Raw genomic sequence first — 16,643 nt, 5'->3', positions numbered from 1 at the left:
TCTCAGTGTACTAGCCAACAGGTGGTCCCACGGGCGATGCTCTTCAGTGGTCTGCACTGCAGCATCTGTGGGAATGTGTCCATGTTGATTTCGTGGGACCCTTTCTAAATTCTTCCTGAATGTTGGTTGTCAAGGTTTCTCTAAATTTCCATATCTCATCTAGTGTCCTTTGACATCAGCTGCAATGATGATTCAGGGCCTGACCAAAAATTTTTCTACTGAAGGTTTGTCTTCTATACTTGTGATGCCAACTACCTCTGCAGATGATGAAGAAATAGATGAAATGTATGACGAGATAAAAGAAATTATTCAGGTAGTGAAGGGAGACGAAAATTTAATAGTCATGGGTGACTGGAATTCGTCAGTAGGAAAAGGGAGAGAAGGAAACATAGTAGGTGAATATGGATTGGGGGGAAGGAATTAAAGAGGAAGCCGCCTTGTAGAATTTTGCACAGAGCATAACTTAATCATAGCCAACACTTGGTTCAAGAATCATAAAAGAAGGTTGTATACCTGGAAGAATCCTGGAGATACTACAAGGTATCAGATAGATTATATAATGGTAAGACAGAGATTTAGGAACCAGGTTTTAAATTGTAAGACATTTCCTGGGGCAGATGTGGATTCTGACCACAATCTATTGGTTATGAACTGCAGATTGAAACTGAAGAAACTGCAAAAAGGTGGGAATTTAAGGAGATGGGACCTGGATAAACTGAAAGAACCAGAGGTTGTACAGAGTTTCAGGAAGAGCATAAGGGAACAAGTGACAGGAATGGGGGAAAGAAATACAGTAGAAGAAGAATTGGTAGCTCTCAGGGATGAAGTAGTGAAGGCAGCAGAGGATCAAGTAGGTAAAAAGTCGAGGGCTAATAGAAATACTTGGGTAACAGAAGAAATATTGAATTTAATTGATGAAAGGAGAAAATATAAAAATGCAGTAAATGAAGCAGGCAAAAAGGAATACAAACATCTCAAAAATGATATCGACAGGAAGTGCAAAATGGCTAAGCAGGGATGGCTAGAGGACAAATGTAAGGATGTAGAGGCTTGTCTCACTAGGGGTAAGATAGATACTGCCTACAGGAAAATTAGAGAGACCTTTGGAGAGAAGAGAACCACTTGCATGAATATCAAGAGCTCAGATGGAAACCCAGTTCTAAGCAAAGAAGGGAAAGCAGAAAGGTGGAAGGAGTATATAGAGGGTCTATACAAGCGCAATGTACTTGAGGGCAATATTATGGAAATGGAAGAGGATGTAGATGAAGATGAAATGGGAGATATGATACTGCGTGAAGAGTTTGACAGAGCACTGAAAGACCTGAGTCAAAACAAGGCCCCGGGAGTAGACAACATTCCAGTTGAACTACTGATGGCCTCGGGAGAGCCAGTCATGACAAAACTCTATCATCTGGTGAGCACGATGTATGAGACAGGAGAAATACCCTCAGACTTCAAGAAGAATATAATAATTCCAATCCCAAAGAAAGCAGGTGTTGACAGATGTGAAAATTACCGAACTATCAGTTTAATAAGTCACAGCTGCAAAATACTAACGCGAATTCTTTACAGACGAATGGAAAAACTGGTAGAAGCCGACCTCGGGGAAGATCAGTTTGGATTCCGTAGAAATGTTGGAACACGTGAGGCAATACTGACCTTACGACTTATCTTAGAAGAAAGATTAAGAAAAGGCAAACCTACGTTTCTAGCATTTGTAGACTTAGAGAAAGCTTTTGACAATGTTAACTGGAATACTCTCTTTCAAATTCTGAAGGTGGCAGGGGTAAAATACAGGGAGCGAAAGGCTATTTACAGTTTGTACAGAAACCAGATGATAGTTATAAGAGTCAAGGGACATGAAAGGGAAACAGTGGTTGGGAAAGGAGTAAGACAGGGTTGTAGCCTCTCCCCAATGTTATTCAATCTGTATATTGAGCAAGCAGTAAAGGAAACAAAAGAAAAACTCGGAGTAGGTATTAAAATTCATGGAGAAGAAGTAAAAACTTTGAGGTTTGCCGATGACATTGTAATTCTGTCAGAGACAGCAAAGGACTTGGAAGAGCAGCTGAACGGAATGGACAGTGTCTTGAAAGGAGGATATAAGATGAACATCAACAAAAGCAAAACGAGGATAATGGAATGTAGTCAAATTAAGTCGGGTGATGCTGAGGGAATTAGATTAGGAAATGAGACACTTAAAGTAGTAAAGGAGTTTTGCTATTTAGGGAGTAAAATAACCGATGATGGTCGAAGTAGAGAGGATATAAAATGTAGACTGGCAATGGCAAGGAAAGCGTTTCTCAAGAAGAGGAATTTGTTAACATCGAGTATAGATTTAAGTGTCAGGAAGTCATTTCTGAAAGTATTTGTGTGGAGTGTAGCCATGTATGGAAGTGAAACATGGACGATAACTAGTTTGGACAAGAAGAGAATAGAAGCTTTCGAAATGTGGTGCTACAGAAGAATGCTGAAGATTAGATGGGTAGATCACGTAACTAATGAGGAGGTATTGAATAGGATTGGGGAGAAGAGGAGTTTGTGGCACAACTTGACTAGAAGAAGGGATCGGTTGGTAGGACATGTTTTGAGGCATCAAGGGATCACAAATTTAGCATTGGAGGGCAGTGTGGAGGGTAAAAATCGTAGAGGGAGACCAAGAGATGAATACACTAAGCAGATTCAGAAGGATGTAGGTTGCAGTAGATACTGGGAGATGAAGAAGCTTGCACAGGATAGAGTAGCATGGAGAGCTGCATCAAACCAGTCTCAGGACTGAAGACCACAACAACAACAACTTGTGATGGATAACTGTCCACAGTTTGTCTCGGGCCTTCCATAATCTTTGCGCCCATCAAGGTATTTGACACGTAACTGCTCTTCCTTTTCACCCCCAATGTAATGGTGAGGCAGAACATCTCATCCACACATTCAAGGTTCAAATGAAAAATTACGTTGCAGACTCCTCCATGGACAATGCCTTGACACTCTTCTAGAGTTCCTACAGGTTTACACCAATGGGGGATCTGGGTCCAGCTGAGATGTCAATGGTTGCCAGCCGCACACTCTCCAGCATATTCTCATTCTGCTCCACCAGTGTCAGCTTGCTCCTTGTCATGGTTCACTACAGGCTCCGTGGTCTGGGCTCAAGGGCGCAGCCAACGACCAAAGTGGACCACAGCTGCTGTGGTCACCGTCTCTGTATGGTGTGCATCAGTGATAGGCTGGTGGCACACCATCAGGACCAGTTGTGTCCTCATGCCCTGGCAAGAGCTAATGGTCCAATGCCGTCACCTCCACCTCCTCCCTCATCACTTTCCCTGGCCCACAGGGCATCCATGGTGCATGGGTGGACACACATTCCTTGTGGATATCACTGTGATGTGCCTCTCCTATGGGATCCAGTGCTCCTGGCCCCTGCTGCCACGCCTTCACACAATGCTTTGCTCCTACAGGTGATTTTGCCACTGGCTAGGCCAATGCCTTCGGGCCCTTCAACAGCAGCAACACTGGTGCCCCTAACTGAGCGGCCAGTGCCTGCATGTCAGCACAGTTCCACCATGTCAAGGAACCCTCAAGATGCTACCAGCACCATTGTCACTGGTCCTTCACAGGGGAGCAACTGCTGTGTGTGTTCACAGCCATGCCACTTCCACCCTTATTCACTAGTTCTGGCCCAGACTCTTCTGCTACCACAACCATCATCACCTGATGCATCTGCTGCAGAGGCCATGGATGTTTCAACAGTCATGCTATGGCCTGCATCAGAGGAACACCTTTTCCCCAAGGGAGCAGAAGTGGTATGACCCTGCATGTGATACTTAACTATGTGTTGTAGGACCAGGCTGCTGGCGTGCTACACTTCGAATATTCTGTCAATGGCATATGTGTGGGCCTGACACCAGAGGCTGCCTGAGCCATATGACTTGTGCACAAGGCATGGCATCCTCCGCACTGTCAAACGGAGCCTTCCTTTGTACAAGCACAGTACAGCAGGTTCTTGCTCTTTTATTTTGTTCATACTTACTGTCTGTAACTGCTTTTATCAGTGCCTGGACTGTTTATATATGTATTTGTGCCTATGTTCTCCACTGTTGTTAACCTGTATGTAAAGGAATAATAAACTTTGGTTCATTGTGGCCGTGCTGTTGTTTGTGTTTTACAGTATGATACACTATCTATTATAGTTCAGCTGAACTTAACATTCCTTTAAGACGCTTACCTTGTAGCTCATGAAAATTGCAACTGGAAAGGTGAGAATGAGAAGCAGAATTGAGAATGCTGTGGCTAACACTTCAATGCAACCCACAGGCTCTGGATCTGCAACAAATCATACATGTACAATTTTAAAAAAAGAGACTAAAAACAAAATTCTGAGTGTACATTTCGGGAATCTCCCTTCTCTCAATCTTTAAACCAAAATTATAAAAATTCAAGCACAAATAATGCACAGTAATCACACCCATTAGCTTTGTGGCATAAAACTTCCACCAAAATAGAAAACTTAATAATGATTAGCAGCTTCAAGAGACACAAGAAAGTACACAAACATCCTTCCCAAAATTGTTTCTTCAACTATAATAATGGTTTGTGCCTTTTGGTTTTCACTGCTGTCAATATCTAATATAAATGTAAGTGTTTAGGAAGTCTTTTCTGAAGGCATTTGTTTGGAGTGCAGCTGTGTATGGAAGTGAAATATGGATGATATACAGTTCGGACAGGAAGAGGATAGAACTTCTTGAAATGCAGTGTTACTGAAGAATTCTGAAGATTAGGTTGGTAGACTGGATAACTAACTAACTAACTAACTAACTAACTAACAACAAAACTCCTTTTGCAACCTGGAACTGCACACAAAGTTGTTTACACAGTTAATTAACTTCTTAAATAATATGTAGCTTTCAATCTATGGTGCAAGCATAAAAAGGTCACAGTCTATGTTATCGTACATTCAGTGAAGTCTGTGACTAAGGTTTCCACCCACCTAAACTATGAGAGGGCTTTTCAGTTCTAATAATACTGCTACAGAGCTCAGGATTTACCCACTATGTTTACCCACTGAGTGCAGATTGTACAGTTTCTTGTAACACAGAGACTGTGAAGATAAGAATTAATTAATAGTAGCTCACACTGAAACCTGTGGGCAATCATCTTGTCCACGCCTCATCTGTGAGCAGAACAGGAACAAGCCTTAATTTACACTGAGGTGATAAAAGTTATTGGATATCCCCTGATATCATATCAGACCTCCTTTTGCCTGGCATAGTGCAGCAACTTGACATGGCATGAACTCAACAAGTCATTGGATGTCCCTTGCAGAAATATTGAGCCACGCTGCCTGTATAGCTGTCCATAATCGTGAAAGTGTTGCCAGCACAGGATGTTGTGCACAAACTGACCTCTCGATAATGTTCCATAATTGTTCAATGGGGTCCATGTCTGGCAATCTGGGTGACTAAATCATTCATTCAAATTGGCCAAATGTTCTTCAAACCAATTGCAAACAACTGCAACACGCTGACATGGTTCATTGTCATAAATATAACTTCCATCGTTGTTTGGGGACATGAAGTTTACGAACGGCTGCAAATAATCCTCAAGTAAACAAACATGACCATTTCCAGTCAATGATCAGTTCAGTTGGACCAGAGGACCCAGTTCATTCCATGTAAACAGAATCCACACATTTATGGAGCTACCACGAGCTTGGAAAATGCCTTGTTACAACTAGGATCCATGGCTTTGTGCGATCTGCACTGCACTGCACTGCACTTTAACCCTACCATTAGCTCATGCCAACAGAAATTGGGACTCATGATCAGGCCAATGTTTTTCACTAGTCTAGGGTCCAACTGATATGGTCTCAAGCCCAGGAGAGATGTTGCAGCCCATGTTGCACTTTTAGCAAAGACACTCACATTGGTCATCTGCTGCCACACTGTTCTAATGGATACATTCGTTACAAGTACCACATTGATTTCTGAAGTTATTTCACAAGGAGTTGCTTGTCTGTTAGCACTGAAAACTCTACACAAACACTGGTGTTCTCAGTTGTTAAGTGAAGGCTGTTGGCTACTGCATTTTTTGTGGTGAGAGGTAATGCTTGCAATTTGGTATTATCAGCACACTCTTGACACTGTGCATCTCAGACTACTGAATTCCTTTATGATTTCCAAAATGGAATGTCCCATGCATCTAACTCCAACTACCATTCTGTTAATTCCCACTGAGCAATCATAATCATGTCAGAAATGTTTTCACAGAAATCACGTGAGTACAAATGACAGCTGTGCCAATGGACTGCCCTTTTATACCTTGTGCATGCAAAACTACCACCATCTGTATACGTGCATATCACTATCCTATGACATTTTGTCACCTCAATGTATTATGTAATAAGAGGTACTATATTATGGGCATTTCACAGTGATTTTCCAGGCACAGATGTTGATACAGAAGTTCAGTTTATCTTGTAATATCTCCACCATATACCATTAGTCAAGTATGTTCTGCACATGATTTAATACAATTTATGCTGTAGTATGTTTCCCAACAGGAGATGTGGGGAAACAGATGGGTGCTCCGCCAAAGAAGAGCAACAACGTTCGGTGATCCGTTTTTTCTGGTCGGAAGGTGTATCAAGGGGTGAAATTCATGGAAGACTTTCGGTACAGTACGGGAACAGTGTTTTGCCACAGTTTATTGTCTACGAATGGCTTGAAAAATTCTGAAATGGTCGCACAAGTGTTAAGCACGATGAAGGAGCTGGATGACTGTTTACCGCCACAAATGAAGAAACCATTGAGCGTTCATGTGAAATGATTATCTTAGACAGACTATTAACTATTGACAAAGTGGCACATCATCTGCAAATTACTCATGGTTCTGCCTACGAAATCATCCACAAGAGACTTGGGTTTCATAAAGTTTGTGCAAGATGGGTCCCAAAACAACTCAGACAGTTGTATAAACAAACACACTTGGACATCTGCAAAAAACATTTGGATCACTATAGTAACGAAGGGGGCAACTTCTTAGACAGGATCATTACTGGTGACAAAACATGGATCCATCATTATGAGCTGGAGAGTAAATGGCAGAGTATGGAATGGAAACATCCAAATTCACCACACATGAAAAAGTTCAAGACCCAACCATCTGCAGGAAAACTGATGCTTCGGATTTTTGGGACACACAAGGTCCAGTATTGGAACATTATGTGGAAAGGGGCACAACAATAAACAGTGTATGTTACAGTGAGATGCTTACTGCCAGGCTAAAGCCTGCAACTCAAAGCAAATGCTGAGGATTGCTGTCAAAAGGTGTTGTGTTGTTGCACAACAGTGCCTGTCCACACACTGCGGCCCACACTGCCAAAAGGCTCCAGAAACTCAAATTTGAAGTACTGGATCATCCTCCATATAGTCCCAATCTTGCCCCTTCTGACCATCACTTGTTTGGTCCACTCAAACAGGCAAAAGGGGCCATCGATTTGCCTCTGATGAAGCAGTGAAAGAAGTGGTGCAACCCTGGCTTGCAGCTCAACCGAGAACATTCTTTTATGAGGGCATCAGGAAGCTTGTACAACAATGGACCAAGTGTGCTAAAATGCAAGGAGACTATGTCGAAAGATGATCATCTTGTAAGTTTCCTATTTGATTACAATAAAATTTTATAACTACTTTGGGCACAATAATCGACTTCCCCCATAGATATAGACTTCTGCAGATGTTTCTCATCTCAACCACAGTATTTCATGTACTTAAATAATATGGGTCATCTAACAAGTATATAAAATTTTACTTTTGGCATATTCATAAAATGGAATGGAATGGAAACAGCTGACACAGCTCAGCTATAAAAATAGTAAATATTCAGCATTAGTTCAGAATCAGCTGATTTGTTGTAATGGTGGTGGTGGTGGTGGTGGTGGTGGTGGTGGTGGTGGTGGTGGAGGAGGAGGAGGATCCAACATTTTATTAATATTGTTAAGTTCCACTCATTTTTATTCAGACAAGAAACTTGTCTGTATACAAACTTCAGTTGTCATGTGCTACAACAACAGCAACAGGGAAGCCCTAAATGAAGGAGCCTGGAGCAATAATCAAAGGCAATTCCTCTGATATGTCAGATGACCCCTCCAGTACTACAGCAGTGGAAGCTGGTCTGCACCAACACAAAGTAGCATTGATAAAAACTCAGCTGACATCCAATAGAGCAGCCATTAGTTTCAGCCATGAGCCACTTTTCTTAGAAAGTGGACAACTGCACTGACTCAGTTGGTATCTGCACACAGAACAATAGTAGGCTGCATGTTGCTTTTGAGTGACACTGTTCTACAGAAATGTTTCATTGTCCTTTAACGCTAGTATCAACTACTCTACCTACAGATGAATGCAGCACAATGTTACAGAAAATATTTTTATGTCATGCACATTTTTTTCTTGTGTGTGTTTACACAAAGTTAGGAATTCCCTCCCAATTACAGTGTCCTATTTTTCACATCATAGTATGTGATATTCATGAAAGCAAGTGATGGAATGATGAAAACACAAAATAGTTTGCAGACTGTCCTGTTCAGTCTGTGTGAGCAGCACACATGTTTGAGCAGAATGGAAAAAATGTGTGTGGGTTTCCTGTGATCTTTTTTATTTTATTTATGGCTTACATTCAGGTATAACTTTATAAATCCCATCAAAGTTTTGTACATCTCCACACATTTAAGTTCTTTTCTCTGCTATAACAGCAAAAATTGCACAAAATTTTGTATACAGGACACCTCGTTCAGTATTACGACAGGAAGGGGAAGAATGTTATTCTTCTCAACTAATTAAGGAAACTTGATCACTATGGGATATGAGAAACATCTCTGAATATCACTAAATCATAGCTGAAAAATAGGAAACAAGCAGCAGAAATGCAACTTGAACAAAAGAAATATTTATCATAATTTCAACAAATAAGCCATGGTGTAACCATAACGCAGCATATTAGTAGCCCTGTTGTTTCTGAGATATATACACGACTTATGGCTTAACTATGAAAGGGAAATGATTCTTTTTGCAGATGACACCACTAGCATGACCATTGGCACTAATTTACTTGATATCATAACAAAAAGGAAATTCCTAGTTGAGTCACTCACTCAGTGTCTAGGAACCAATAGGCTAATTCTCAGTGAAGAGGAAACTGAAACAACAATTTTAGTAACATCAGAAGAAGAATAAATGAATCCACAACTATAAGAACTGTATATGAATGTAGTTCAAAAGACAAAGTTCTTAGGTCTCACCGTAGACACTGTTTGCTGTTGAAAGACCACACTGCTTCCTTTAACCAGCAAATTAAATTCAGCTATACTGATTCTCAGAAACATATACTAGTATTTGCATGGGAACATAAAAACAAGTTCAATAACAATGAAGATATTCGTACCATGCTATCAGAAACAGTACAAAGTTAAGAGTTTCACAAAATGACACAGCCGAACTAGAAAGCAGCACTGCTTGTATGGCAATAAAACTATAGAGCTGCATAGCATTTTTATTTTAAACATTAGCTTCAAAGAGACATTTAAGCAAACAATAAAAATATGGCTTACAGAAAGACCTTTTCACTCAGTCAATGAATACATAATAATTGCAAGAAAAATGAAAATAATCATACAGTTTAATGGAATTATAATGTGTAGTAAATTCAAGATGTGTTCATATTTATGGTAGACTAGAAATAAAATGAGTGTAGGTACACTGTACAGTAGGTACAAAATGTGTAATTATGTATGATGCTATGCATTTAAAAGTGATATACCTTGATAATCAAGTAATGCGTGTGATCATTAATGTTAACACCAACACTAATCCTGCTTGTACATTCAAATCTGCCAAATAGATAAATAAGCATATTACTGACAGGCAACATGCATTTCTTAATCACTTAAGTTCCTGAAATAGTGTTTAGCACTAGCATCTATTTCAATATGAGTAAAAGTGGTACACGTCTCAAAAATATGATTTACTAGATATTGTAACCTGAAGAGTTGATGGTAGGAAAGAAGTTGTTCGGTCACAGAAAGAGCATGCCAGTGAAATGTCCAACACTTCAATTTCATGATGTATGCTTTTGAACAATGAAATGCATGTGAAACAGAGCAGTGTTATATCAAATCTGCAGTCACCTTCATGAAGTTGGTGTCTAAGAACAGAGGTGTTTGTCTCATTAACAATACAGCATCCTAGTGCACCAAGACAATCTAAGACAAGGAATAACCAGCTTGGTAGCTAACTGATTTACATCTTGTGGCAGCAGGTAGTTTAAGGGCATAGGTAGCTAAACTGCTTTTAGTACATTTTTAGATATAAAGAATGGATACATTTTTTATCAAAAATTTCGAACAGACAATGATTTTAAAATCTTGACACCTAATGCTAATATAAAGTAATAATGCACATACGGCTCAACTATTTGGATCTACAACACACCGACAGTGGCAGCATTCAACCATTCACATATGTGACACACAATGACTTATTATATTCTGTTTGATTGTCTTATTATAAAAGGAAGCCATGAGTTAAGGGACAATTTTCTACCAGCAAGCACTTGGAATGCACAACATCTTGTTCACAGTGCTGGAAGGATGTGCAGCATTGGTGATCCCTTTGCTCCACTCATTGCCACTCACTATTTATCACTTTTGTCCATCCATTTTGCCATTGACATACAAGTTGAAACTTCATTGTAGATTACAACTATACACCGTGTAAGGACCTGAACCTGGAACCTCACCTTTCACTGGCCACGCTCTTACAGATGAGATGAAGAAGCACGACTCTTGATTCACTCTCACAATTTCTCCTCACTACCCAATATCATTTCTTACAGGACAGTTTGCCCCACAAGGTATTCATGAGAACTGTGAACTTTGAGAGGGAAGACACAGCTATTGGTAGAAGTGAAGCTGGGAGGGTAGGTTGTCTGCCAGGGTAACTAGCTGGTAAGAAAATTGATCGCTGAAAGCAAGGTTCAGGGTCTGAGACCAGGTCAAATATACACTTCTAATCTGCCAAGAAGTGCAAAACAGTGCATTTTCCATTAAACATTGAAAGACTCATTCGGAGACTTATAACTTATTGTCTCAACAATGCTGTTGCAAACCACTACAGGAATGATCATATTGTTACAATGCATTGGTTAAAACCTTGCTTGGTTACGCTATCATTACAATCAGTGCACCCACGTCAGGGTTCTCAGCAGAAGAATGATTCCTCTTCTCTAGAGATTGAGAAGGCTGACCTGCAGATCACAGACGTTCCCAAGGCGGATTTACATATAGGCCCACTAGGCACGGGCCTAGCTTTAGGGGGCGGCATTTTTGGTACAGTATTAATTCAACATTTTACGTTTTAAAGTAAGTGCTCTTACAATGACAAAAATTATTAATACTGTCAAATAATTTGGTAGTTTAAGCATGCCATAAGAACGAAAATCGACAATACAAGCTTTGAAATATTATCAGTTTACTTGGTGACTAAAGGTAACTTCAAATACTCAATTTCCGTCTGGAATCGTGTTTATGAAATGGTTCAATAGTATTTTACAGTAAGCTATCAGAACAACAGTCGACAATACTAGCTCTGAAACGTTGTTATTCCGAGCTGTCAGCTTCTTACTTCCGTTCATTGGGAATAAAGAAAGAAGCTCCAATGAAATTAAATTATTCTACATGGTCGTTCTTGTCTTTATTTTATTTCATAGCACAGTTCGGTCAAGTAATCCAAGCTAGTCAGTTAGTTATCACTGTCGTGTTTAAAGTGAAAAACTTCGTGCTCGTGTGGTACGATTTTAAACAGGTTACATTTCATTTACAAACTTAATTTTCCTTTGTACTGGTGTTGGTTGACAATTTCATATGTGTCTTTAAAATTAACAAGAGTGACAAAACCAAACGTGCCAAATTAAGAGCGGGATTTCGGAAATTAGCGACGGAAAAGAGAGAGAGCGAGAAGCTAATGTCTACGCTTGGCAACGTAGACAAATTTTTCACAAACAAATATTGCTAATTCGACTTCGATAGGTCTAGCACTACATCTGTAGTAAAAGTAAATTATGATTTAAACATTATACAGTTATGATTTAAAGCATCTTTTTTGAGGGCCCTATGGGCGCAAAAATTTTAAATACACCTCTCTATGGTGTATTGCACTTAGAATTCGTTAGATACGACGGGCTACTCGAAGGTCGAACCATAACCTGTGCATCCCTAGGTGGTGCTTACATGCAGAGTGTGGGACATGTAAAAACTGCACATCTGTAGATGGACTAGGTTGATGGTGTGGTGAGGAATCCATAATTCAGATGTGAGGATCTCGATGCAATGTGAAATTGTTCCTAGACAGCTGCTGTACAGAAATGAGATCATATGAGTTCTTGAGCTGTATGTTGGTGCCTCTGGAGATTCCTTTCATCTTATAGACGGAAACCCTATATATCTTATGGTGAATGACAGTTTCACTACTGTTACTGGTTGGGGATTTTCTCTGCCCAGGGACTGGGTGTTTGTGTTGTCCTCTGAATTTCATCACCACTACCACCACCACCACCACCACCACCATTCGTGACAGTGGCTAGATTGGACTGTGTAAAAATTGGACTGTGTACAAATTGGGACTTGTACGGGCACTGATGACCGCGCAGTTGAGCGCCTCACAAATCAATCATCAAATGGTTCAAATGGCTCTGAGCACTATGGGACTTTACGTCTGAGGTCATCAGTCCCCTATAACTTGGAACTACTTAAACCTAACTAACCTAAGGACATCACACACATCCATGCCAGAGGCAGGATTCGAACCTGCGACCGTAGCGGTCGCGCGGCTCCAGACTGAAGCGCATAGAACCGCTCGTCCACAACGGTCGGCAAAACCAATTATCATCATCATCATCACTAATGCTGCTGGCAGTATGATCTTAATTCCTACCATTCACTTCCGTGATTCGTTTGGCAGAGTTATTTTACATTGACCAGTACTTCTTACGAGTTACGACTGACCTGGAGATTGCACCCCATGAATAGCAAAGCACCTATCTAACAATGGTCATTCCTCTGAATCCATTCCACCTTAAATATCCTCAGTAACTATAGTCTCCTACTAATGATGTTTTGAATTACCGTCAAAAGCTTAATTTTTCATAATGTGTTCTCCCCTACTTGTTCTGTGTTCTGAGTGCAGTACACAGAAATATAACTTTTCCTGTTAATATCAGCAAACAGATGTTCAAGCAAGAGAAGCATTATAGTTTTCTGAGGGATCCCACATGCAGACTGCATGTGTACACTGTGATCTGTGTGAATCCCCGAACCACACTATATTCGTTTGAAAGCCCTATGAGCGCTGCTCTGCCATGCGTGAAATGTGGAGCGGACGTTTCAGGAGCAACACAACAGCAGGAAATAGACACTCCAGCTGTGCAGGAGCCTGAAAACACGTTTTCAGGTGATCTGGTTTGAAGATAGCTGCTGTGTTAAAGTGCCACATGTAACAGACTTTCGGATGTGTCAACAGATTCTGAAAAGGCGGTCGTTACAGAATGGTCATCAAATGGTGCTCTTCCCTTTTTACAGTAAATAGGCAATTGTCTGTGAATGTTACGGTACTATTATGACTGCAATCACAAGTTCAGCCCTCTGGTGTACCAAAAAATACAAACGAATGACCCAGGAACGGGACGCCAACGTAACAAATAAATCAGGTATCATAACAGGAGTATGCGAACTTAAATGGATATTGCAGTTCGAAATAAGGACGCAGCCAGAAAGTCGGTTTAGCGGTGCGTGCTGCAAACTGCAAGGACTAGCTTTGATTATATTACGACCTTTCCCTTTGCTGACGTGCAAGCGAATGAGACACGCCCCTGCTCGGAAAAAACGGGCTTATAATGTTAGCAGCACAGGAAAGAAACTGATTCAAAAATACTTTTACCTACATATAGGTACACCATATACGTTTGAAAGCACTGTGAGCACTGATTTGCCAGGCGTGAAATGTGGAGCAGACGTTTCAGTAGCAACGCAACAGCAGGAAATAGACACCTTCAGCTATACACGGGCCTAAAAACACACACACAGTGTTCAGATAAACCCTTAAGCACAAAACTGTCCAAATGTACACTTAAATCTTCTACCGCGGTTTCGATACTGAAACGAGCTTGTGGAAGCACGACAACGCGTTGAAAGGACCCAGTGGAATAAACAGTGGTGACAAAAGTCATGGGATAGCGACATGTACATATCCACATGGCGGTAGCATCGCACACACAAGTTATAAAAGGGCAGTGCATTGTCGGAGTTGTCATTTGTACTCAGGAGATTCACGTGAAGTGGCGTCTGACGTGATTATGGCCTCATGACGGGAATTAACTGTCTTTGAACGCGGAATGATAGTTTGGAGCTAGACGCATGGGACATTCCATTTCAGAAATCGTTATGGAATTTAATAATTCCGAGATCCACAGTGTCACACGTGTGCTGAGAATACCAAATTTCATTACTTCTCACCACGTGGCCGACGGCCTTCACTTAACGACCAAGAGCAGCGGTGGTTGCTTAGAGTTGTCAGTGCTATCAGACAAGCAACACTGTGTGAAACAACCAACGTATCCATTAGGGCAGTGCGGCGAAATTAAGCGTTAATGGGCTATGGCAGCAGACTGACGCGAGTGTCTTTGCAAACAGCACATTGTCTGCAGCACCTCTCCTGGGCTTGTCACCTTATCGGTTGGACTTGGAACCTAGACTACTGGAAAACCGTGGCCTGGTCACACGAGTTCCAATTTCAGCAGTTGGTAAGAGCTGATGGTAAGGTTCGAGTGAGGCGTAGGTTCACGAAGCCATGGACCCAAGTTGTCAACAAGACACTGTGTAAGCTGGCGGTGGTTCCATAATGATGTGGGCTGCGTTTGCATGAAATGGATTGGGTCATCTGGTCCAGCTGAACCAGAAACGGAAATGATTACGTTCGGTTACTTGGAGACAATTTGCAGCCATTCATGCACTCTGTGTCCCGAACAACGAAAGAATTTTTATGAATGATAATGTGCCATGTCACTGGGCCATAATTGTTCGCAATTGGCTTGGAGGGCATTCTGGACAATGTGAGAGAATGGTCTGGACACCCACATCACCTGACATGAATCCCGTCGAACGTTTATAGGACATAATCGAGAGGTCAGTTCGTGCACAACATCCAGCACCAGCAACACTTTCGCAATTACAGACGGCTGTTGACGCAGCAATATTTCTGTAGAGGACTTCCGACGATTTGTTGAGTCCATGCCACGTCGACTTGCTGCTCTATGCTGGGCAAAAGGATGTCCGACACGATATTGGGATGTATTCCATGACTTTTGTCAGCTCACCGCATATCAAAAGTGTGACAAAGTTTAAAAAACAAAATATTTGAAAACAAGATGTGGCGTGCCTCCAGCACAGAAGGAGGCATTGAACAAGTGTTGTCAGTGGAGGAGCAGTAGCACCAGAATAACTCGGTCAGGACAGCTCAGTGGCTTCGAACATGAGACTAGTCACTGGATGTCACCTGGGTAACAGATCTATCAGAGACATTTCAAGCCTTCTGGAGCTGCCCAAGTCGACTATTGGCGATGTGGTTGTGAGTTGGAAACTTGAACAACCACAGCTAAACCAAGACCAGTAGACCCTATGTACTGACGGACAGGGACCGTCGAGCATTTCGAAGGGTGGTTGTAAAAAGTCACAAGAAACCAGCACAAGGAATCACTCATGAGTTCCAAAGCGCTATAGCAGTCCAGCTAGCACAGTGACTGTGCACAGAAATTTAAAAATAATGGGACACAGTGGTCCAGCAGCTCTTCATAAGCCACACATTCCTGAAGTCAATGCTAAGTGACACTTGAATTGGCAATCTGATGGAAGGTTTCAGGTTTGACAAATGACTAGAGAATGTTACCTGTAATATGTAGTATGGAAATGAAGGTGTTACGGGTATGGGGTCCCTTACTGCGGTGAAGAAAATGCTAAAAGTGGAAAGATATGAACATATTTTACAGCATTGTGTGCTCCGTATGGTAGAGGAACAGTCTGGAGAAGAAGATTTATTGGTATCAGCAAATCCACCCTGTAATTACGCATCATCTGTAAGACAATGCTTTGTGGACGACAGCTTTCCTGAAATGGACTGGCGTGCCCTGGGTCCCAACGTGACCTCAGTGGAACACCTTTTGAATGAATCAGAAAGCTGACTTCGTTCCAGACCCCAACGTCCAACATTACTACCTTCTCTGGTCTCGGCTCTTGAGGAACAATAGGGTGGCATTCGTCCACAGAGGTTCACACGCCCCAGCAGAGTTCAAGCCGTCATAAAGGCGAATGACGGACGCACTCCAGTTTATGGCCACTAATATATGTCTAGATACCTCTGATTCGATTGTGTACCCGACACTTTAATGGCCAGTACCTCGAAGGAGTGTGGTTCTGTGGCCAACTGACAGACTAAAAATCCAGATGTGTATGGTTCAACCCGTTGCTGCGTGGTTGAGAGCCCGTGTCAAACTGCAGGTCCCCCTGTAACTGTTTGATCTAAACAAAATGCAAATATTGTAGTTGT

The 16,643-nt window shown here is 41.4% G+C and overlaps 1 protein-coding gene across 6 annotated transcripts in view; it reads right to left on the bottom strand.

Moving 5' to 3' along the window:
* LOC126184790 (band 7 protein AGAP004871-like) overlaps positions 1-16,643 on the bottom strand; it is a 489,046-nt gene that overhangs the window by 44,470 nt on the left and 427,933 nt on the right. For all 6 annotated transcript variants that reach the window (XM_049927367.1, XM_049927368.1, XM_049927366.1 and 3 more), the window contains one exon: positions 4,223-4,320. In XM_049927367.1, the coding sequence (XP_049783324.1) occupies positions 4,223-4,320 (98 nt within the window). The remainder of the gene's footprint in view (positions 1-4,222; positions 4,321-16,643) is intronic.

Source organism: Schistocerca cancellata, chromosome 4 (assembly GCF_023864275.1).
Source record: "Schistocerca cancellata isolate TAMUIC-IGC-003103 chromosome 4, iqSchCanc2.1, whole genome shotgun sequence".
In the NCBI taxonomy this organism is placed as follows: Eukaryota; Metazoa; Arthropoda; class Insecta; order Orthoptera; family Acrididae; genus Schistocerca; species Schistocerca cancellata.
Note: the sequence above shows the minus strand (reverse complement) of the source record. Positions and strands in the feature narration are given on the sequence as shown.